The 23,926-nt window shown below is 37.9% G+C and overlaps 1 protein-coding gene across 2 annotated transcripts in view; it reads left to right on the top strand.

Moving 5' to 3' along the window:
• tmeff2b (transmembrane protein with EGF-like and two follistatin-like domains 2b) overlaps positions 1-23,926 on the top strand; it is a 102,711-nt gene that overhangs the window by 36,014 nt on the left and 42,771 nt on the right. The window contains exon 3 of one of the 2 annotated variants that reach the window (XM_067459059.1): positions 8,441-8,591. In XM_067459059.1, coding sequence (XP_067315160.1) covers positions 8,441-8,591 — 151 coding nt within the window. The remainder of the gene's footprint in view (positions 1-8,440; positions 8,592-23,926) is intronic. The other variant, XM_067459060.1, reaches the window with a different exon arrangement.

The following is a 23,926-nucleotide window of genomic DNA, read 5'->3' as shown; positions in this document are numbered from 1 at the left end:
AAGTTTATCAGTGTCCTTTTTTACACAAAAAAATCACTGTAAAGGTACTTGCACACTGAACGCGAATAAAGTGTCTGTAGTAAATGATTTCCATGTTGAGTCAATGGAAAGGTGCGTTGGCTGTGTTTGGATGTCCTGCAGCGCCCGTTTCACACCGCGCGATGGATGCGATTCCACCTCACGCGATGATGGCGCGAATTTTTCAGTTTGAAAACAAAAGTGGAAAAGAAGACAATGCTAAATAAAGTCGTAGTTTTTGCAATTTGATGTCACATATGGACTACTTTGATGATGTTTTTATTACTTTTCTGGACATGGACAGTATAGTGTGCCTACACTTAGATACACTGTCGGACTAAATATGAAATATCTTAAACTGTGTTCTGAAGATGAACGGAGATCTTACGGGTGTGGAATGACATTAGGGAGAGTCATTAATGACATAAATTTCATTTTTGGGTGAACTAACCCTTTAATGCTTAATATGTTTTTATGAAAATGAAAAGAGGCAGAGTGGTGTTTTATGACATATTTCTTATAGAGTGCCTTGAACGCTCTATACCTTTCTATTTTTAAGTCACTGTTAAAAACTTTTCTATTTTCTTTAGCGTACTGATTACCCTGATGTGTTTGACTTTTAAAAATTGTGCTTTTTATTTTTTACTCTGTTCTGGTTTTATTTTTATGTATGTATGCTATTCTTGACCTTCTGTAAAGCACTTTGGTCAGCCTGGGGGCTGTGGGAAATGTGCTATATAAATAAAATTGAACTTGAACTTGAACTTGAACTTGAACGCGCATCTATTTCGCTTCAATTGCTCGTTTTCTAAGCGCATCCAATTCGCTGCGAATGCGCGAATGGTTTCAAAATTTTCACGTGTTAAATTACACGCGGTAGACGCAATTTTGACGCTCTATTCGCGTTCGGTGTGAACGTAGCATAAGAGCTGAACAAACAAAGCATTCAAAGTCTCATTCACAAACTCTCTCTCAAATTCCAGCTTCATGCATTCCTTTTTTATCAACACTTGAATATGGGTAAGTTTCATAAAAAAGCAACATTTTGAACAAAAAGCTGAGAAAATCACGTTTTTGTGGAAGACTGTATCCAGATCAGATTTAGAACGATGATCAATCACAGATTAAGTAGATTGAGTCCATCAACACCCCTAATGCTTCACAGTCCTGTAGCTCGTCCTGGGTCCACATTTCAAATTAGTTAGTTTTGATTCATATGGTGTTTAATGTTGATGATCACGTTATTTTGCATATGCATCTGCTTAAATACGATCCCTTGATTTCTGCATCTTCCTCATGTGTGTTTTGATTAGGAGATTCTGTACTCATTTAGAAGATGCGTAATAGCGCCCCCTAGCGTCCGACAGTGGAAAAACACGGAAACCCAGAAAATTTCAGTTTTTGGCCGGGAAGCATTTTCTCACAATTAACAGAAAATTCTGTTAGTTGGGGAAAGAGTTTATCGTAACTTAATGAGAGTATAACAACCAGAAAATTATCCCAGGATACCTGGAACCAGTGTTACAGTACCCCAGACACATCATTTTACCATTTTCATGTCATTAACAGCACCAAACTGATCAGATGAGAGCTCCAGATTTTCCAATGATTCTCTATGCCACTGAAACCCAAAGATGTCCGATTTCTGGTCCCCGTGCAACTGATACTAAACTGCCATTGGCAGTATGTTATGCCATTTTAACAACACACACACACACACACACACACACACACACACACACACACACACACACACACACACACACAATGTACAGTTTTTACATTTATAACCTTACCACTAAACCTACCCATCACATAAATCTTCCTAAATGTTTACATTTTCAAAAAACATCACTTAGTATGATATTTAAGTTTTTTTCTTCATGAGGACTAAAAATGTTATTTGATATGTGAAATACAATGATATTTTAAATATTTTAAAAACAAGAAGATATTGCCATCCCCATAATGAGGGGTTTAACACACACAAACATACACACGCATTCAACATCCACAGACAGAGGCCATCACCTTGGAAGCGATATGAAGAACTGAGTGCTTTAGCTCAATAACGCTAGCAATAGCTTCCATTAGGAGCCACTATCACAGTAACATAACCTCCACACACACACACAGGAACATGTTCACCGACTTTTGCCCAGCCCCTTTCCTTCTCCTCTCTTTCTTTTTTTCCCTCACCTACCAATTCATTACTGTATCTAAGAGCTCTGATTAATTCAAATGTCTTTCTCCAGTGCTTTTTTCAACACATTTTAGTCTAGAGTCAGATAGTGTGTGTAATTTGGCAATATTTTTGTGACAGTTTGAATGCATTGATTTCCCAGGAGCCATGTGGAGTCATCTCTAATGTATTAGAGACTTACAGTATAAGATACTCGGGTTTTCATACAGTATTGCTTTAATATTACAAGACATGTTTCTTGCTCTTTTAATTAGGGGATACAGTGACCCCTTTAGGTAATCAAGGGAATATCCCTTTATTTCAAGTTCCCCAACAAATTGTCTTATGATGAAACTAATTGAAAGGTGTATGCTAATTATGTTTAGACCCTTTTTTGACAGCACTGTGCTACACTATAATGTGTTACTACAAATTGCGCTTTCGTTAAAGGAATAGTTTACCAAAAAATTAAAACCCTGATGACATTCTGAACCAGTACATTGTACAAAAAAAAAAAAAAAAAATCTACAAGTCATGGCACCATGTTTATTTTTTGATTAAGTAATTTATCCAACTGCAACTTGTTTTAGGTGCCAGATTAAATTTAAAAGAACTGAAAAAAAATGAGTTGAAATGCCAGCATATTTGATTATACTTAAAAACTTAAGTTGAGTTGCTGTTTTAAAATTCTTAAGTGAATTTAATTTTTTATGCAGTATATGGCTCTTCTGTGGAAACTAAAAGGAAACATGTAGGCGAATGTCTTTTAATTAATTAATAATTTCATACTTCTCAGGGAACTTTTGTTACAGAAACTGCATCCATTGCATCTGCCATGTTTTCTCACTGACGCCCATGCACTCGGAAACTTGAGTTTCCCCACACATAATTACGACATTGTGGTAATGTTCATCTCGTAAATATCTTTCTGACATGACTTTAATGCACCATAAAACTTGCCACATTAGTCTAGAATTAATGTGCAGGTGCAGCAAGTGTGAATATATCATCTGTTTAATGTTGCTCATCCAGTCATATATAAAATGTATTAATCTTGAGTCTTTTGTTTTTAAATGTTACACATGTGAAGCTGTTTCAACACTGATCCCAAGCTTATCATTCATGTGCTATTCATAATCTTATCTTCTAATTTGCATCCATAAACTTGAATCTAATGAGTTGGATCTAAATCAGTAAAAAATCTAATGAGCTAAAGTTCCTTTGATTTTTAAAGCAAGACACTCCATTATTGAACAGACATTACTACATTGTATACATTAGCATATTTTAAACTATATTGGAATATAAACCATTACCTCTCATTCTCTTAACACACACACACACGCTGTGTTTTCATGTTTTAAGGGGACATGTTTTTTTATATTTATGTTACCAAACATTTGTTATAACCGTAGTAAATATAAGTAAAGTTTAAATGCCAGTACAAATTACTACCATATTGATTATTAACAAATATACAAATATATACAAATTATGTTATTGATGGCCAACGGACCTGTCATTTAACAATTAGCTTGGTTGCCATCACCGGCATTTCTTTTATAAATTAATGCATCACTTCCATTTTTATAGCCTGACAAGCCAGACCCACATCAAGATGTTTGGTCTGGAAACTCACCATAGACAGGGCTCAATCCGAGGGGCGGGATAAACGGTTGTCTTTCAAACTCCCTCTGCACGTGATAGGATAGCGCTACAACCAACCAGAGCAACGAAGGTGAAGAAGAGCTAGTTTGAAGATTAAACTTTTGCCGTATCCAAAATTTCGACTAGCATCTCCGACCGACTGAAACATCTCGGATTGACGGTGAAACCGAAAGCATCAAGCTCTGATCACTTTTGTCCCCCCTTTATAAGGCATTTGTTAATTTGTATTGCGATTAGATTGTGATTTGCAATATTTTGAAAATAAAATAAAATTGAGGAGTCTTTGAGAAAGAGATAATTTTTTTCTTTGAAAAAAAAAAAGTAATTTCAGATGTGTTAGAAAATTTTCAGACTTAAGCATAGTTACGCTAGTTATTTATTTACAATTATTTTCATTTTTTTTACATGATTACCAGATCTAGTGTAAGGAAATAAGCACAGAAAGGTCAGATCCAGAGCTGCTGTGTGTATTACCACATGATCACACTCCTCCTCATCAAAGTAGCCGGTGTAATCCACATCTGGTAGCCGAGTGTTGTTCTTTGCTCAGGTTTTAACGAAAAGAAAAAGTTAAAATCGTTTAAAACAGACGTGATAACTGATTCAAACGAGTGATGTTCCACGGCGGCATCCATCTTAGTAATTTACAAAATCTGCTTCACCGTCACTGCGCTGTCGTCATCGTGTAAAGCCCGCCCCAAAGTTTCTGATTGGTGCCGCAATTTCAACGGATTAGAAATGGGTTTGAATGAGCTCTTTGCCAGACTACTTGCAGAGCAAATCCAAATTTGCCGGAAGTTGTCTGGGTTTTTCCAGGCTAGCTGACTTCAAAACTCCTGAAGTGTTTCCAGATAAGTATGCCATATTTGTCAGACATTCAGCCAACAAGCCGGGCTTGACAAGGCTGAGACTAGATTTCAAGGGAGGACCCAATTTATGGGTTTATATTTCATATTTATAAAAATAAATGTAGCTAAAATCTTAAAGTTGCATAACTAGCGACTTTCTCTCATTTATCTTAGCTTAGCTAATTCTTATTTGTCAAGGTTATTTAATGGATTAGCTAACATGACCTAGCAATAAGCAAGTTAATTGAAGTTGAAATTAGCTTTAGCTAAGATTAATAAATCCTATACAAATACTGTTCATTGTTACTTCACATTAACTAATGTATTTAACTAATGTTAACAAATGAAACCTTATTGCATAGTGGAACTGTTATTTTTTAGCTAGCTTGCCCAGCATCACTTCTGATCCTGTGGTAATTACAGCAGCTGTAGTTTTGGATCTGAAGCTGTTCATATGCATGATATGTATAACACTGAGACCAGGCTGGTAGAAGATACCTGTTGTGGCTCTCCGCTCTGAGTGCCAGGACACAGTGAGAGATGCAGTTCTACAGAGCAAGAAAAATGATATGAGAAATAGATGAGAGCAGTTACAGTAAATGGAAGAACAGGAAGAAAGAATTTCTCTTTAATGACATGTTTAATTATCATCGTCAAAAAGCAGCTGCTGGTTGAAGATGTATAAGGAAACAGCAGTTATATCATATTTCCTTCCTCTCTATTCATTCTTCACCTGTTATTATCCATTTCAACTGTTCAATTCTTTATAAATTCCATTCATCTCTCAATTCTGTCAATCACACATCATAAATGCTGTCTTTTTTCTGCTTATATTAAAGGTTTGAGCATCAGCCTGGAAGCAATGCTGTGTTTTCTTCCTGGGTTGACTTTTGTGAAGTCAGTGAATTGAAGTGTGAAGTGTCTACACACACCTGTTGAAATCTTGTTCTGGAGTATCTGCCTCCAACTGCAGATTCGTGGTCCTTTTTCTGTCTAATTTGTTGATTTGTACTGTTTTTACTTGCTTTGCCTCACACATTGTATCAAATTACAAGACTGAGATATAGGTGTTTGGAGAAGCATTGTAAAACATGACAGCAGTAAATCCAGCAGGTTCAGAAAAACAAAAATAGAATGTGTATATTGTGGGGTCCAAAACTAGATGGAATTTGTTCCCCAATCGTTTCCATTGTGGTCATTTTTGACTGCGAACAGAGCAAGTGTGACTAATTTTTTTTTTCCAGAACCATTTAACCTTTTTGAATCATGGCCATGACTTTTTTTGTGTGTTCACATAGCAAGTGTTAAAACCTTTAGCAAGTTTTGTACCATTACAATGAAGTAAAACATTCTAAATAAACAAAACGTAAACTTTTTCGGTCAAAATGACAGAAGGGCACCAGAGGGCTAATGGGACTTTGTTGAGACTTGGTTTTAAAGAGTTAGTTCACCCCAAAACTAAAATTCTGAAATTAATGAATCACTCTCATGTTGTTCCAAACCTGTAAGACCTTTGCTCATCTTCAGAACACAAATTAAGATATTTTTTATGAAGTCCGAGAGTTTTCTGACCCCACAACGACCACATACAAGGCCCAGAAAAATAGTAAAGACATTGTTAAAATAGTTAAAGGTCCTGTTCTTCGCAATCCCATCTTTCATACTTTAGTTAGTGTGTAATGTTGCTGTTAGAGCATAAATAATACCTGTAAAATTATAACGCTCAAAGTTCAATGCCAAGCGAGATATTTTATTTAACAGAAGTTCCCTTTCAAAGCCTACAGTGAACGGCCGGTTTGGACTACACCCCTGCGCTTCCTTTAGGAATGACATCACTAGAACCGTTTGTTGACTAACCCTCCGCCCACAAGAACACGCAAAATAGGGGGCGTGGTCCTGTTGCTCTCCCACGTGGAGAAGAGCGCGCATTCAGCGCTTGCATCTCCCCGTTATGGATTAGAGGCGGGACCTTTCCGGGCAAAGTGCGCTAAGCTGCTGTCCAATCACAACACGGGAAGCGCTGACCCAATCAGAACTCGTTACGTATTTCTGAAGGAGGGACTTCATAGAACAAGGAAATCATCAGGCCGTTTTAGGACCGAGAAATCAGCGGTGTACAGATAAGTAAATTGTGTGAAAAATACTGTTTTTTTACACGTGAAACATGAACTCATGTTATATTGCACACTGTAAACACAATCAAGGCTTCAAAAACACATGAAAAACAGGACCTTTAATAGTTTTCTGTGCAAAAAAAAACTAAAACAAAGACTTTATTCAACGATTCACGTAAGCACCACAATGCATGCATGTGGTGCTCAGCCAATAGTGAGCCAGCATTCTGCTGTAGAAACCGGAAGTGCTGCACTGTGTGAATAGCCTATATAATAAGACTAGTGGAAGAGGGTGACAGGGAAGAAAAGAGATTGTTGAATAAAGTCATTGTTTTTGTTTGTTTTTTGTGCATGAAAAGTATTCTCATCGCTTCATTAAGGTTGAACCACTGGAGTCACATGGACTATTTCAACAATGTCTTTACTACCTGACTGGCCCTTGAAATTGGTCGTTTAATGTGGGGTCAGAAAGCATTCATCAGAGAAAGATTTCATCAAAAATATCTTAATTTGTGTTCCAAAGATGAACGAAGGTCTTAAGGGTTTGGAACAACACACGGGTGAGTAATTAATGACCCTTTAATAGTATGTTAAAGGGATTAACCACCCAAATATGAAAATTCTGTGATAATTTGCACACCCTCATATTTTCAAGAACGTTGACGTCCAAACAAAACGGACCATTGACTTCCATTTTATGGGGGAAAAAAACACGTGGATATTTCTCAAAATATCTTCTTTTATGCTCCGCAGAAGAAAGTAAGTCGTACAGGTTTGGAAAGATATAAGGGTGAACTATCATGTCAGTATAAAAGTTAAAATACACTATAGTATTATTAGATGTTTGTTGATAGTTAGGGTAAATGTGTTTCCATTTACATTTAACTGGTATAAACATGACATCTGAAACAATTAACATGACTGTTCATTTCAGAAGTCCACCGACTTCACTGCAATGTAGGCCTACATATCAGTGGACATTTCCAACAGATTCAGTGTGATTCATTAAATCACCTTCTCTGGTGTTTATGGCTGGCTGCCTGTGATTTATAAATCACGCTAGAGATTTCAAACTTTGAAAGAGTCACCCTCCCGCTCGTGTCTCTGGTTTGTCCTTCTCACTTGTACTCTCTTTTCCCCTCAGGCCATTAGTCAGCACTTTTGTTTGTTGTGAGTGTGTGTTTCCAGTGTGTTTGCTGTGTGTCAGTTGTGTGCGCATGTGTGTATTCAGATAGATTGATGACCTCTTGTTTAACGGCTGATGTAAATAACCTCTATGTTCTTCTTTGGGGTTGATATATGAATGAAACCGGTTCACCTTCTGTGTTCTTGCCTCTGGGTGACCTGCTTCCTCCAGGCGCCTCACCACAGCTGGCCACAACGACACCAGGGGTCTTGTGTTCCCCCCTTCTGTGCTGTAGGGTCACGGTCAGGTGTAATACCAGCCATTATTTCACTATTCACTATCTGCATGCTTGTACACCCGAACAGGTGTCTTGTGTTTCAGAGCGGCGATGTAATTAAAGTTTGTCCTCATCTGATCTCGACCATTAAACATTTACAACAGAAACATGCATCTGTGACACCTGTGTCTCTTTCTCTCTTTACAGTGCAGCAGTGACTACGCTCCAGTGTGCGGATCCAACGGTGAGAGCTATGAGAACCACTGTCTCCTGCGCAAAGATGCCTGCAAATTGCAGACGGAGGTGGTGGTGGTGTCAGAAGGCGCCTGCCCTGTCGGTACGTCCTTGAGTCGTAGAGGTGACTGCGTTTTTGCCGATAAATCTCCATGGCTGTAATCATTAACACTTTATACAATAAGGTTCTATTTGTTAACGCAACAGGTATCAGGAACTATCAAATAACAATACTTCATTTCTAAATACTGTCGTACCAGTGCATTTAAAATATTTGAAGTTGCATTTTGGAATGTGTATGAAATTATTTTGTGAATTAACTTTAACCTACTAATAAATGCGATTAAACGTCTACAATTTACTAATGTTAAAGGCCCACTGAAATCAAAATTGAAGTTTTTTAGCTTTTAGTATGACTGCGTTCACCTTAAAGTTATGAATAAGCTGGTATGTTCCAAAACTATGACAAAATTTGCATTTAGGAGATATAAGCATTCAAAATTTACAGTCTCTCACTTCCGTTAAAACGAATCTCAGATTTTGATGACATCATCGCAGACTTCACTTTCTCGTCAAATCTTCTGTCCAATCAAATGCACTCTAGAATCTAAAGCCCGCCCCCTACACTGCTGAACCTGCAGCTGAAATCGGTCAGTTGTTAACACACATTTACTAATTTCTACATGGTGAAAGGCACATAGCACACTAAGTATGTGATAGGAAATGATTCAGTGTAAATATGCTTTCATTTGAGACGAATAAAGTCTGTTTTCACGTTAGTTTTACGCACCACAGCAGCACACACACACCAACAGCTCTGGTCTAAATTCAGAGCACAGCGCCGATCATATGCGCAAGTCAGTGCAGAGAAAACTGGCTTCACCAAACAGAAAGGTGGCAGACCTTTCTGTTTGGTGAAGCCAGTTTTCTCTGCACTAGTCAGACTGTATATTAACGAAACGCTATTGGCTGTTTCAAAAAAGGGGAGGAGCTGCTAACAGCTGGAGCCGTTTCAACACATTGAAGATACAAGGCACTTCAGTGGGCCTTTAACAAATTGTACCTTACTGTAGTTTTATACACAAAAATAGACCAAATCTTAATAATTAAACACGTGAACCAACTAGGTATCGTGAACCAACACTGAATAATAATTTTACAGCATTTATTAATTCTACACTGTAAAAAATTATTTAGAAAAAAAGTTACCTGGTTGCCTTAATTTTGAGTTCATACAGTTACTACAATAGTTAATACAATGAACATATTTTTTTGAGATTCGACAACCTTTTTTAAAAGATTATTAAAAGATTTTGTAAGCATATTGGGTAATAATGTGTGTGTTATTTCTGATGACGCAGTGAAACATGCCAAATTGTGCTATTTTCATGATTTATCACATTTTTTATGTGGTTCAGATACAAAAATATTTTGAGTTTCTATTTATTAAACTAATTTCCTTCATTTTATCACTCAAATTTTTAATTTCAATAAACTCAAAATTTTAAGGCAACCAGGTTACTTACTTTAAGTTAAACCAACAAAAACCACCACAATTGTTTTACAGTGACTTTCACTAATACCTTGTTTAACATTTCAAGCTGTATACATTAATATTTGCTAATGTATTACTTTTTATTTATTTATGAATTAACTTTAACCTATTCATAAATGTTTAAATATTGTTATTTAATGACTTACTAATGTTAACAAATTGTTCCTTATTTTAGTGTTACCAAATCTTTAGAAATAAAATCTTAGCTCTATTTGAGAAGCAAATCCACAAACATGTTTTCAGAGACTGCGGTTATTTTTCTTACAATTTATTATAACCTTTTCTTTTTTGGCTCACAATGTACCCAAAACATAAGTTTAAGCTGTGTGTGTGTGTGTGTGTGTGTGTGTGTGTGTGTGTGTGTGTGTGTGTGTGTGTGTGTGTGTGTGTGTGTGTGTGTGTGTGTGTGTGTGTGTGTGTGTGTGTGTGTGTGTGTGTTTAATATTGCTTTTTAAACAGATTTGACAGTAATTAAATTTTATTCCATAAAAATAATATCGTGTTTTCCAGATTTTTCAGGCAAGTGAATTTTAAATGCAACTTCCCAACCAACTAACCAAACAACCAATAAATAAATAACTACATACATACAGTACATACATATGTATACACATACATGCATGTATATTTAACAAGTTGCACAAGGGAACTGAACCTCGGCCATTTTGCACATTTAAAGAACTGGTGTTCCCTCAAAAAAAAAAAAAAAAAAAAAAAAAAAAAAAGGTGGGGGGTATAGGGTTAGGCTTAGAATCACTCTATTTTCATGCATATGCGTTTGAGCTTTGCCAATAAGTGTCAACAAATTCAAAGATAAATTTAACTGCAAACTTCCATTAGCAGGGAGCGGTGGTATGTCAACGTGCCCTTGACGCTCAGAGGCGCAAAATTCCACAGAGAAACATCCAGCGGGGTTCAATCTGAGTTCTGACTTCTGACAGTGCTCGGGTTCCTTAGAGCCACACCGCAGAGGAAATAATGACGATTATAAGCTAAAATAATGATCATTCACTGACAGCTAATGACTAGTGAGAGTGACAAATGCACCTGGTGTCGGGTGATATACAGAACAGTTAGTTCTGAAAGTTAATGCTGATTATAACACTTGTGAAACGTGGTATATGCACTCACAGGCAACTTTATTAGGTACACCTGTTCAACTGCTCATTAACGTAAATATTTAGAGCAACTCAATACATTAGACATGGACATGTTCAAGACGATCTGCTGAAGTTCAAACTGAGCATCAGAATGGAGAAGAAAAGTGATTTGAGTGACTTTGACATGGCTGTTGGTGCCAGATTAAGTATTTCAGAAACTGCTGATCTTCTGATTTTCACGCACTCAACCATCTCTAGGGTTTACAGAGAATGGTCTAAAAAAAGAGAAAATATCCAGTGAGCAGTGGATCTGTGGGTGAATATGCCTTGTTGATCCCAGAGGTCAGAGGAGAATGGCTAGACTAGTTTGAGCTGATAGAAAGGCAACAGTAACTCAAATAACCAGTTGTTACAACCGAGGTCTGCAGAAGAGCATCCCTGAATATGTCCAACCTTGAAGCAGAATGACAAGAGCAGCAGAATACACACCTGGTGACTTCTGTCAGCTAAAAACAGGAAACTCAGGCTACAATCCGCATAGGCTTTTAAAAATTGGACAATATGAGATTGGAAAAATGTTGGCTGGTCTGAGTCTCAATTTCTGCTGTGATTTTTCAAATGGTATAGGGTCAGAATTTGGCATAAACGACATGAAAGCATGGATCCATCCTGCCTTGTATCAAGAGTTCAGGCTGCTGCTGGTGTAAAGGTGTATGTAAATATTTTCTGGGCACAATTTGGACCCCTTAGTACCAATTGATTGTTGCTGATTATTGCACTGGGCGCCCATCTTCTGATGGCTACTTCCAGTAGGGTAACTCACCTAGTCACAAAGCTCAAATCACCTCAAACTGGTTTCTTGAACATGACAGTGAGTTCAGTATACTCAAATGGCCTTTGTAGTCACCAGATCTCAATACAGTAGAGTCTTTGGGATGTGCGGGAACATAAGATTTGCATCAGCCGACAAATCTGCAGTAACTGAGTAATGCTGTCACGTAGCCTAGAAATCTAGACGCACCCTAGCGGCAGCAAATCTAATCTGCCGCAAGTGTCGTCTAGCAACTCTCAATACACTTCTGAGCTTGAAAAACCAAACTCTGGTCAGGCCAATCGCATCGTTTATAGAGTCGGTGGGCAGGGCTTAACCTAATGACGGCAGAGTTGCGCTTTCGTGCTTCTTCTAGTAAACACAGAAGCTGGGGAACGGTGGTCTTTCGATTTGGCTTTGACCGCGACTTTGGAAGATTTGGAGTTAAGCTTTTCTCTAAGAAAAGAACAAAGAACGGCACTGAAGTCATTCTTAATAATGGAAGATGTGTTCTGAGTTTTGCCGACCAGATACGGCGAAAGTTTAATCTATCAACGAGCTCTGCTTTATCTTCGTTGCTCTGGTTGGTTGTAGCGCGATCCTATCGCGTGCAGAGGGAGTTTGAAAGACAACCGTTTATCCCGCCCCTTGAATTGAGCCCTGTCAATGGTGAGTTTCCAGACCAAACATCTTGATGTGGGTCTGGCTTGTCAGGCTAGCTGTCACGTCAATGTGGACAAAAATCTCTGAGGAATGTTACCATCACCTTGTTGAATCTGTCACAAAAAATGTATGCAGATCTTGAAGGGGCAAAAGGGGGTCCAACCTGGTACTAGCAAGGTGTACCCTAATAAAGTGGCCAGTGAGTTTATAATAATATTTAAAAGAAAAACAGGAATAAATTATGAATGTACAGTATGAGTATAGAACTATTCATTTAATTGGTCTTCAAAAACTTTAATGATTTTGATGTTTGAGTTCATATTAAAATCTTGTGTTTTGATTGTGGACATTTTGGCAAATCTTATTTCACTGCTATAGTAGAAACACAGTGTGGAAGTTCAACACACACCTGCTGTTGCAGCTCCCCTTACACACTGCTAATGTGTGTTGTGTGATTTAAATAAAAATGAAATGTATTACTGAAAAACATGAAACATTTCAAAAAATACATTTTGTGCAGGCTACAGTTTGTTTTGCTCAGGAAGGCGGCTGAGATGCAGGTTTGACTGACAGTGTGACAGTGTGACAGGTGATCTTTTGATGACAATTCCAACACATCTCTGGTACAATATTACAGAAAGTTATAGTGTTAGAGAGAAAGAGAAACAGAACACAGTGCTGACAGAGGTCACCGGTGAAGACTGATACTGAAATTGAATCTTTAAATAACATTTAATATCAGAAACAATTCTTGTTTGTGTTCACCACTTCACCCGTTGTTTTCCCCTCTCATTTCTTTCTCTTTCTTTGCCTTTTCTTCATTATCTGATCAATTATCCGAAGTGTAGAGACACAGCTACAGGAAGGCTGTTCAGGAAAGCTCAAGGGAATCACAATCGGGCTTGTGTACTGCTATAACGGCAAATGACTTTGTTCCACCTTTTTCCATTTTTCTCACACAGATACACACTTTTACTCATTAGAGGTGACTTCACACACACGTATTTTGATCCAGTTACTATGTCCTCTTTTTGTCCTCTGTCTTTAGCCCAATTTTTGACATGTTTTATTAAATGAGGAAGGCAGCTAATTTAATCAAGAACAAAGATAAATATTTCTTAATAAATATCTGCACTACTGTTGAAAAGTTCCAGTCAGTAAGGTTTTCATTTATTTTTTATAAGAAAATAAGTTTGAATGATATCTGAAGTATCATATAACACTGAAGACTGAAGTATTGATGCTGAAAATTTAGCTTTGCCATCAAATAAATAAATATAAAAAATATATTTAATAAAAAACATTTTTTTTATTGTAATAATATTTCCCAATATTACAGTCTTACTTATTTTGCTCAAATAGATGCCACTTGGTGAGCCTAAGATACTTAAAAATAATAATAATAAAATAAAATTAATTAAAACAAATATTAAAGACCACAAACTTTTGAATGTTATGAATTATGCAAAATAATATTTTTTTTCTTTTTTTTCTTTCAATAACTTGCGTAATAGATTTGAATGGAGTCAACACTATAATTTGTGCAACGATTGTAAAGCAAGGCCGTAAGTCTTGAACATTGGGGGGACCAATTTTTTTAAAAAAATATAAAGATTAAAATAAAGAATAAAGAAACAGGGAACGAAATTCTAGATCTAATTCTAGTTGGAAAATAATAATTTTGGGACTATTTGCAAATAACATTTGCATTAATTTGCGTCAAATATATTGTAAGTCTCTAAGAATTTTTGTAAACCGTGTCGATGGTCACAGGTTCTAAGTCGCCCTCATATAGTTTTTTTTTTCTTTATTAAAAGATATTCAAAGATTCTATATTAAAGGGTTAGTTCACCCAAAAATTAAAATTATTTCTCAGCCATCAGCTTTAAACAAAAATATCTTCATTTGTGTTCCGAAGATGAACGAAGGTCTTACGGGTGTCCAATGACATGAGGGGGAGTAATTAATGAAATCATTTTCATTTTTGGGTGAACTAACCCTTTAAGAGCATGGACATGTTTTTGTGCATTTTTTTGGTAGTGATTTCACCAGAAAGAATAGAGTCCCCGCAATGGCATTAAGCGATAGATTGACGTACTCATCTATGTGAAGACTGTGAATGAGACAAAAGAGAACGTAAACCCAGCCTTGTCCCCCTCAATGTCTATGATGGTTACGGTTGTATAGTCCAAATGATGTCATTTCTTGTGTGTTGTAATTAATATTACAGTTTATGTAGTGGAGAAAAATAACAGGTAGGTAACAGGGCTGCACGCAAAATATGGGACACAGTTAATTGCTACAATTCAAAATGGCTGTTTTCATCAGCTTTGTAGATTTGGAACAGGCCACAATTCCCATTTTAAGTGGGGGATACAGACATTAAATATGTTTAAAACAAACTGATTTTCATGCTATGTGAATGTTATGTTTGATACAACATGTATAACAAAAACAGGGGAATGTAGAGTCCCAGCCATGGTAGAAAAGCAGTCATTTGTATGTGTGATGCAGAGATGTAGGGCTGTTCAGAGGCAAAGGCAGTAATCAGTGTCAAGTAAAGTGGGCTACATTTCCTCACAGACCACAAATCATTGTGTGTGCTATATGAGTGTACACAAATCTGACTGTGTGTTTGGAGACAGAATAAACACAGGTCACAGTGTTCTCAAATTGATCACCCATTACTTGTAAAGAAGAGAAAGATAGCGGGAGGTAGTTATAAATCAGACCCTGTTTTGTGTGTGTGTGTGTGTGTGTGTGTGTGTGTGTGTGTGTGTGTGTGTGTGTGTGTGTGTGTGTGTGTGTGTGTGTGTGTGTGTGTGTGTGTGTGTGCGTGCGTACATGTGCTGAGGAAGGGGCAAAGCTGAAGGAAGATGGAATCGGAAAAGTCATCATTAGTATAATCCATCAGAGCATCTAGACGCTCCCCACAGAGCAGTTTGAGAGTAAGACGGGCAGAGAGAAAGAGAGACAGTCTGATGTAATACCAAAAGGACAGACTCAGACAAATAATTTGGCTAATTATGGAAGATCATGAGTGCAGCGGGGATTGCTCTGATCAGCAAAGGGAACGAGGAATGATCTGGAGAATGAAAATGCAGACTGAAGATGAAGAAATGAGATGCTGAATACATAGAGCCTCTGTCTCTCTCTTTTTATTTCAGACAGCCGAAGTGTCACAGGTTCAGTGTAATGTGGTCCTGTAATTGAGTCCCTCATTAAAACCACAGCCTCATGAATATGAACGAGCTCAGCCTCATCTGCATACCTCATCTGCGACTATTTGTGCTACCTGTGACCCAGCAGGGGACACAGAAGTTTGAGAAGGAGAAAGAGAGGAAGTGAGAAACTGAAAGGGACATTGCAAAATATTGTTTTTTTAATTTGTTCTTTTATTTGTTCTTGTTTTTTTTTTTTTTTAAATGTGTGTTGATTTTACATGATTTAAAGCAGCACTAGGTAACTTTTGCTCTCAGGGTCCCCCTACAGTTGGAAAAAAATATTGTCCTCTACTACTGTCGTAAACTCTGTCATCCTACATCAGGGGATGCGCGTGTGCATTTGTTGACATGACAACCATGATAGCCCTGAACTAGTGATGAGCGGGTTGTCTCATAACTCACGGACCCCGTATGTCTATTTAATGGTCGCGGGTGCGGGGCGGGTTGTAAAAATATATACAGTGGTGCGGGGCTGGCCAAATAATTTCATAAAAGCAGGACCCGCGGGTTGGAAAAAAAGCAGACCCGCGCATCACTAACAGTTACCCTGAACACTGTTCACATGGAGTTCTGCTTGCGTCGCGTGTGAAATGTCTTTATCCCAGGTACAGTCAGTGGCATATGCTTCAGCATGTCATATGAATATAATTTAATGGGTTTTATTTTTCTCAAATGCCAAATGATCACGATGCTCACGTTTACAAGCCAGCGTCATTATAGTAGCCTAGTCTATTGGTTACCGTTTTACAGAATATGATACTTCAATTCAATGTTTGAGTGGGTAATCACCATAACAAGCATGACAGCATCGGTCGGGCGCGCCTCCTTCAGCTCACGCCAACGACCAAACGCTGGCCCAATGTTGATCCTCGTCCTGCCTTTAATCCCATCACTTTTTCGTTTCCTCTTTTTGCTTTCCTCCAACAAAACCTTTGCTTTCATATTGTTCTGTGCTGCTTCGGACATGGCTATAACATCTGACAAACAAACGATAGTTGGGCTTGCACGTCCAAATGCAAGGAAGTGGGGGTGGTGGTGGAAGTGACGTATATGCCGTAAATCAGCGTATTGATTCATGATTGGGATTGTGTGTCAAATTGCTGAAATAATGTGACATTGGCGATCCGAATTCTGAATCGATGCGCTGATTCATAATCGTTCAAATCTTTGTTCGCAGATTGAAAACAAACACGGAAGAGAAGACAATGCTGAATAAAGTCATAGTTTTTGTTATTTTAGGACTAAAATGTAATTTTCAATGCTTCAAGAGATTCTAATTAACCCACTGATGTCACATATGGACTACTCTGATGATGTTTTTATTACCTTTCTGGAAAGGGACAGTATACCGTACATACATTCAATGGCGGAACAGAAAGCTCTCGGACTAAATATAAAATATCTTAAACTGTGTTCCAAAGATGAACGGAGGTATTGCGGATGTGGAATGACATTAGGGTAAATAATTATTGACAGAATTTTCATTTTTGGTTGAACCAACCCTTTAAGTTCTATAGGAACTACAGTTTCAGTAATGTCAGTAATTCGGAAATCTTGTTATGCATTATGGTTGTACTTGATATGCATTTTATGCATTTATACTTGTTATGCATTTACACAACAAAAGTGTTTTGTTTGTTTCAAAGGGCAATTTTTTTAAACCGATTCAGTTATTTTCTCTGTGTAAACTAATCTGTAAATGTGTCGAAGTGGTACACGTGTGTATTACGTGTTAAGTCATAGACATGCGTGTTTATGGGTGCTTTCAAACCTGCCTCATTTAGTTCGGTTGAATCGTACTAGAGTTCGTTTCCCTCTTTGGTGCGGTTCGTTTGGTCAGGTCTGTCTGAAGGCAGCAATCGCACTCGGGTGCGCACCAAAAGCGGACCAAACAAGCGTACCGAGACCTTGAAGAGGTGGTCTCTGTCCGCTTTCAAACGAACTCTGGAGCGGTTTGTTTGTGGTGAGAACGTGATCCGACCTCGAACAGAACCAACTGCAAAAGTACTGATCATTTTTGGACTAAACCAGCTGCCGTAGTTAGCTGCGCTGACATTGTGTGCATGATATTATTACCTGATAGATCGTTGGCAATATTTTCGGAAGATGGAAGCATGTCAAGAGTTAATAATTAATGCACGCCTCCTCTTGAAGTGAAGAGCGATGCGTGCTCGCCGTCTGCAGTGCATTAGAATGTTGTTTTCATGTCGCATCCGCGCTTCATTATAGAAATGTATTGTTTGCACACTGTGGTAAATACACACAGTGTAGTAGATTATGACCAGGGACAAAACTGGCCCGCGCAGTCGTCTCTCCATTGTGTTATTATAGTTTGCTGGCTTTGCCTCTTCTGTTGGAATTTTCCCACACGTAAATTCTGACCAATCGAAAAGCAGTTTAGGAAATACGCCATGGCCAGTGAGTGATGTGGATGTTGTCACGTGCCTGTGTTTTGGTTCGTTTCAACTGGTTCGGACCAAAGCAATCAGTGTGGTGTGAAAAGGAACCAAAAAAGCTGAAAAATGCAACAATGTATAATTGTTTGCCCTTGGTTCGGACCAAATGAACCGAACTAGAGATGAGAAAGCACCCTAAATGCGTATGTGTGCATGAATGTATAGTCTTTCTTTACCAAGTGACTACTTGTCTAGCATGCACAATAAAGCGTTTTTAGCCATTTCCACGGATCCGTTTGAACAGAGATCATGTTGATAACCTCATCTGTACAAAGAAACAAATTTCAGTTTTTAATACATTATTTTTGCGTAAACGTACCCTATTACAATAAGTTATATTATTAATGATATGTCTATTTCAGTCATGAAACTAGCTGATAAGTCCTTTACATGCAGTCTGCAAGAAGCCACATCATTACAGCATGGCACAATAGTCTGGTTCACTGTTTGCTGTAATTAATCCTTCAGCACGTGCTCAGATTTCCTCTGAAACCCTCCACCTCCTCCAGCTCCACCTGCCTAGATCTGCTACAAGATTTATGTATGTCTATTTATGCAGCATATGTCTGTATAAGCAATAGCAAGTTTACTTGCTCTGCAACAGCAGCGTAGCATATCTAAGTCAAGCATATCTAATCCGCAGAGACTAAAAACATTAACATTAGCCAATGTGTAAAAAATGGATGACATTGTGATCTGTATTGAGAGCAGGGAGCAGGTGGAGGAAAGTCTAGAGAGGTGGAGGTTTGCTCTGGGAGAGAAGAGGAATGAAGGTTAGTCGCAGCAAGACAGAATACACTTGTGTGAATGAGAGAGAAACAAGTGGAACAGTGAGGTTACAGGGAGAAGAGGTAAAGAAGGTGCAGGATTTTAAGTACTTAGGGTCAACAGTCCAGAGCAATGGGGAGTGATGAAAAGAGGTGAAGAAGCGTGTGCAGGCAGGTTGGAATGGGTGGAGAAAAGTGTCAGGTCTGTTGTGTGATAAAAGTGTACCAGCAAGAATGAAAGGAAGGGTGTACAGGACTGTAGTGAGACCAGCGATGTTGTATGGTTTGGAGACAGTTGCACTGAGGAAAAGACAGGAGGAAGAGCTAGAGGTAGCAGAGCTGAAGATGTTGAGGTTCTCTTTGGGAGTGACGAGGATGGATAGGATCAGGAATGAGTACATCAGAGGGACAGCACATGTGAGATGTTTTGGAGACATAGTTAGAGAGGCCAGGTTGAGATGGTTTGGACATGTTCAGAGGAGGGAGAGTGAATATATCGGTAAAAGGATGCTGAGGTTAGAGCTGCCAGGAGGTCAAGAGGAAGACCAAAGAGGAGGTTTATGGATGTAGTGAAGGAGGACATGAAGGTAGTCGGTCTGAGAGAAGAGGATACAGAGGATAGGACTAGATGAAGGCAGACGATTCGCTGTGGCGAACCCTTAAGGGAACCGCCGAAAGAAAAAAAAGAAGAATGTGTAAAAAAAATAGTTGTTGTCTCTAGCCTGTTGCCATCCAATTGGCCTTTTACCAAAAATATTTTTTGTGTAATGATTATTACCATATTAGTTATTTCCATACATACTTTTGTATATAGCACAAATTATACAGTTTATTCCGAATTCTAAATATTTGTCAAATGCAAAGAGTAGACAATTAAAATTCGCTAGTTTACTGCTTTATGGTTTCACAAAATAATAGGTCTATTACTAAATTAGGAGATATTAATCAAAAGATTATTGTAAAGTGGGACAGCTTGTGCTGCCTTTTTTATAAAGACCATGGGTTTATAGGGCAGTTCATTTGTCCTGTATGCAAAATTGTACTATCCATAAATAAGACACAGTAGGTATACAGGTATAAGGTATACAGTAAAATATTCGGTCATATAGCAACAATCTTTAATGTACTCTTTGAACATGCAGTCAAGCAGTTTGACGTTGGAGTCAATGCATGAATTCAGATCATTTAAACCAAATAAGTTATTAGTTAAATTAAATTAATTTATTTATTAATTAAAAAAAATTAAAAACCCACTTTATAATTGAAGTGAAAATATATATGTATGTAATGTATTGTATTGTGTTATATAGCCACTATTATTTTTCTGATTAATATTTATTAGATTGCAAAAAAATAAAATAAATAAAAATTACAAAATAAGGATGAATAGTTCCAAACTAGGTTTTTGCAACATTTGAGGTGTCGACAGAATTTATACGCGAAAGTTAAACAGAAATAAATGATCAATGAATGCCATTTCCATCAGCTATATCGGTAACATTTTGATGCGCTTTTTTTGTTGCAAAAAATGCAATCCTTAGATGGAAACCTGGCTATTGCCATATTCAAAAATCTGCTAAAACTATTCAGAGAGATGTCATGATTGAAGTAAAATGAATTATTTTGCAATAATGCATTATCACTTACTTAGAAAAGTTAATATATTTTTACAGAAAAACAAGACAAAAAGTTCTGATTAAGAAAAGCATTGTTGCAGTGCTTCAGGAGAGGCACAGTTCGGAATTAAAGGAATAACACATTAAGGCCTCGCCTTCCTGTGGCCATCTCAAACGAAGATTTATATTTGTTCTGGGCGGGGAATAATTGGTGGGGTGATTGATGGGAGGGCACAGAGCTATAAGCTGCTCCTCTCCATCATAACAAATTGATGAATGTCAGATTTTCCCAAAGCTGCCGTCGAGCCTAGGGGCGGACGGAGAGAAAGACTGAGAGCGAGAGAACATAGTACAGTCTAGTCATAGCGGCTGTGCCCTTGAACTTGAGAGAGAGAAAGTGGGGTTATCTGGGGCTACCTATTGTTTTCACCTCAAATGAAACCACAAGAACTCCATTATTTATATTTTGAGAGGTACAGATGCAGCTGGAGGACAGATTTATAAGTGTTAAAAATTTGAAAGTGACAGCCACCCACCCTTCCCTTCCTCCTCTAATGTATACATTTCCCTATACAGTTCTTATTCTTTCTACCGCTAGTTCTCAGTTCTGCAGATCAGATACATTGGAATTATAAAAGCTCAGTTTAAGTCCTGGGAACGATCTAGAATTAGAAGCCTCAAGTGTATGTTAGTGTTCCATAAATGCCTCTTTTAAGTTGGGCTAAGAGAGAAGTGCACTGTGCTACATTGACTTTTGTTTTGCATGAAGTCTGTGACATTGCTTCTATTCTTCTCTGCTCTGCCTGTGCAACCTTCACCGACTCAGATAAAGCTGTAAAGATTCATAATAGATAAGATGGCTATTGGGAAAATGACACAACAGGTGAATTTATATTTGTAATCAAAGCATGCACTAAACCGAATGAAACAGGCCACATGGCAGGCAAAATTCTTAGAGAATAGAGAACTTCTAACCTTACACAGAGACAATTTTATGTGACACTTATTAGGGCAGGTGAATAAACCAAATATATGCTTCTCATGATCTAAAAAACATTTTGATCTCTAAGTATTATAAAAGAGGCATAGCGCAAATCTGCCAGTGGTGAGGAGGGAGGGGTGGATATTTATATAATATATATTTAGCGATATAGCATAGGTAAATATAAATAAGAATTTAAGAATTTGAAATTAAATCATTACAATGATTAATAAATTATTGTCAATAATGAATACAAATGTCACATTCATTTAAATTGCACCATTTGGTTTTATTTAAAGCTGCAGTCCGTAACTTTTTTGCACTCTAGTGGTTAATAAACAGAACTGCATGCGTCTTGCGGAAGAACATTGCAGCCGGAGCTACTTCTCTCTGTTTATGTCTATGGCGGATCACGTAGGTACTGTACTCCTCCGCAGTGGTACCTACCTGTCTGGCCTGAAATAGTCCCAATATAAATACTTATTATAAGTGTACCATAATGATTCAGGGTAAGACAAAAACACGGCTTGGAAAATGGATTCATGTTGTACATTCTCATTATATAATTTTTGTAAATCTTGAACACAAAAAAGTTACGGACAGCAGCTTTAAAGGGATTTAAAGCTCTAAACAAAAATGAAAACTTACATTTTTCTCATCAGATTTACTCAACCTCATGCAGTCCCAGATGTAAAAATAAAATAATCTGTATAATACTAGTGTATGACCCTCAAAGTTGAAATTTCAAAAACCACACAAACGTGAAAACGATGGTAATTCATATGACAACGGTTGATGAATCGCTGTCTTATGAAGCAAAACGATAGATGTACTAATGCTAATATTTTAAAAAGCTAATTTTTAAAAATGTTAATATTTGAATAATTTTGAAGGTACTGCAGGTGTATCCCTCCCCCCTGACTCGAGGTTGCCAGATAGGCTGCAGCTGTGGTAACTAGAGCAGATCTGGCAACCCGGATGCAGAAACACTACTGACTTTGTGATTGGTAGATAGGTGGAGGGCGGAGCTTCAGGCCACAACAAAACATGTCAACATCAGTTGAGGGCTAAACAACTTTTAAATGACAATATCCTGGCCAGACTACTGTTGACAGTGATATAAGTATTTGTAATTAACATGATTTCTTAATGTCCAGTAACATATCAGGGTCATTTTATGATTCATTGAAATACATTTCTTACATACAGTTCCTTTAACTATAAACCTGATTTCATGCAAAAGGTCCCTGAGAGTGTTGTAAATGGTACATGTTGGCCTGAAATTATGGTTTGTTGGTCAAAATGTTACAAATATTAGTATTTTTCTGGAAAACACCATTAATTTAGCTTCAGAAGACATTTGCTGCATCTCAATTCGTCTACCTATACTACATCCTAATGTTTTGTACTCTTTTGGTGAAAAAAAGTACATACTTCTGAGCAGTGGCGTAGCACCAAATTTTGAGCCCTGGGTACAAACCATCTTGCTGGGCCCCCGTACCATGTATGTGTATGTATAGAAAACGGACTTCCCTGCCTCGGGCCCTGGTTACTCAGTACCCTTTATCCCCCCCAGTCCCACGCCCCTGCTTCTGAGGGTGTAGTAGAAGAGGAGGCAAGCTTTGGGACATACTACTTCATCATCTTTAACGGGCTGCCCTGTCGCTTCGTTACATGCATCCTGTCACTGTTTTTAAGTGCTCTGTCAATCATCTTGTCACAGCTAAAATCCTCCACATTCAGTGTAATTTAATTTCCTACAGTTTCGGAGAGAAATGCTGTAGCACGTTGACCTAGCCTGGGTGCCAGTCGAACTCAGCCCCGCCTACAACATTTGAGTTTGGGCAGTTCAGTCTGGACTTGATCCATCGAGGAGTAATTATGCCCGAAACTGTTCGGACCAATAAAATTGTCAGGGCGGGCTTTAGACGATGATGGACAGATGATAAACAGTAACGTAATCGTCCACGTCATCAAAGGTGCTTGGGTTGAATTTGTTCCAATCCTAAACATAGAACTTGTTCGTGTATGCATTCACCTTCACTATTTCTCTCAGAAATGATGATTGTGTTGGTAAGTGTATCCTTTTTTTTGCAACACTGGCAAAAATCGCAAAGGGTAAAATGTGTGTTATTTTGGCAAGGTTGCCTGCTAAAATTCGCATTCCTGGGTCTATATATGTCACATAATTGAAGTCGCTTCAACCCGCGGGCATGGAAAACAGCCCGCAGGAAAACCGCAGACTTGGCAACACAGTGCTGTTGAGTTCTGTTGAAATTTGACAA

Source organism: Pseudorasbora parva, chromosome 12, assembly GCF_024679245.1.
Source record: "Pseudorasbora parva isolate DD20220531a chromosome 12, ASM2467924v1, whole genome shotgun sequence".
Lineage (NCBI taxonomy): Eukaryota > Metazoa > Chordata > Actinopteri > Cypriniformes > Gobionidae > Pseudorasbora > Pseudorasbora parva.
This window is presented reverse-complemented; position numbering and strand designations above follow the sequence as displayed.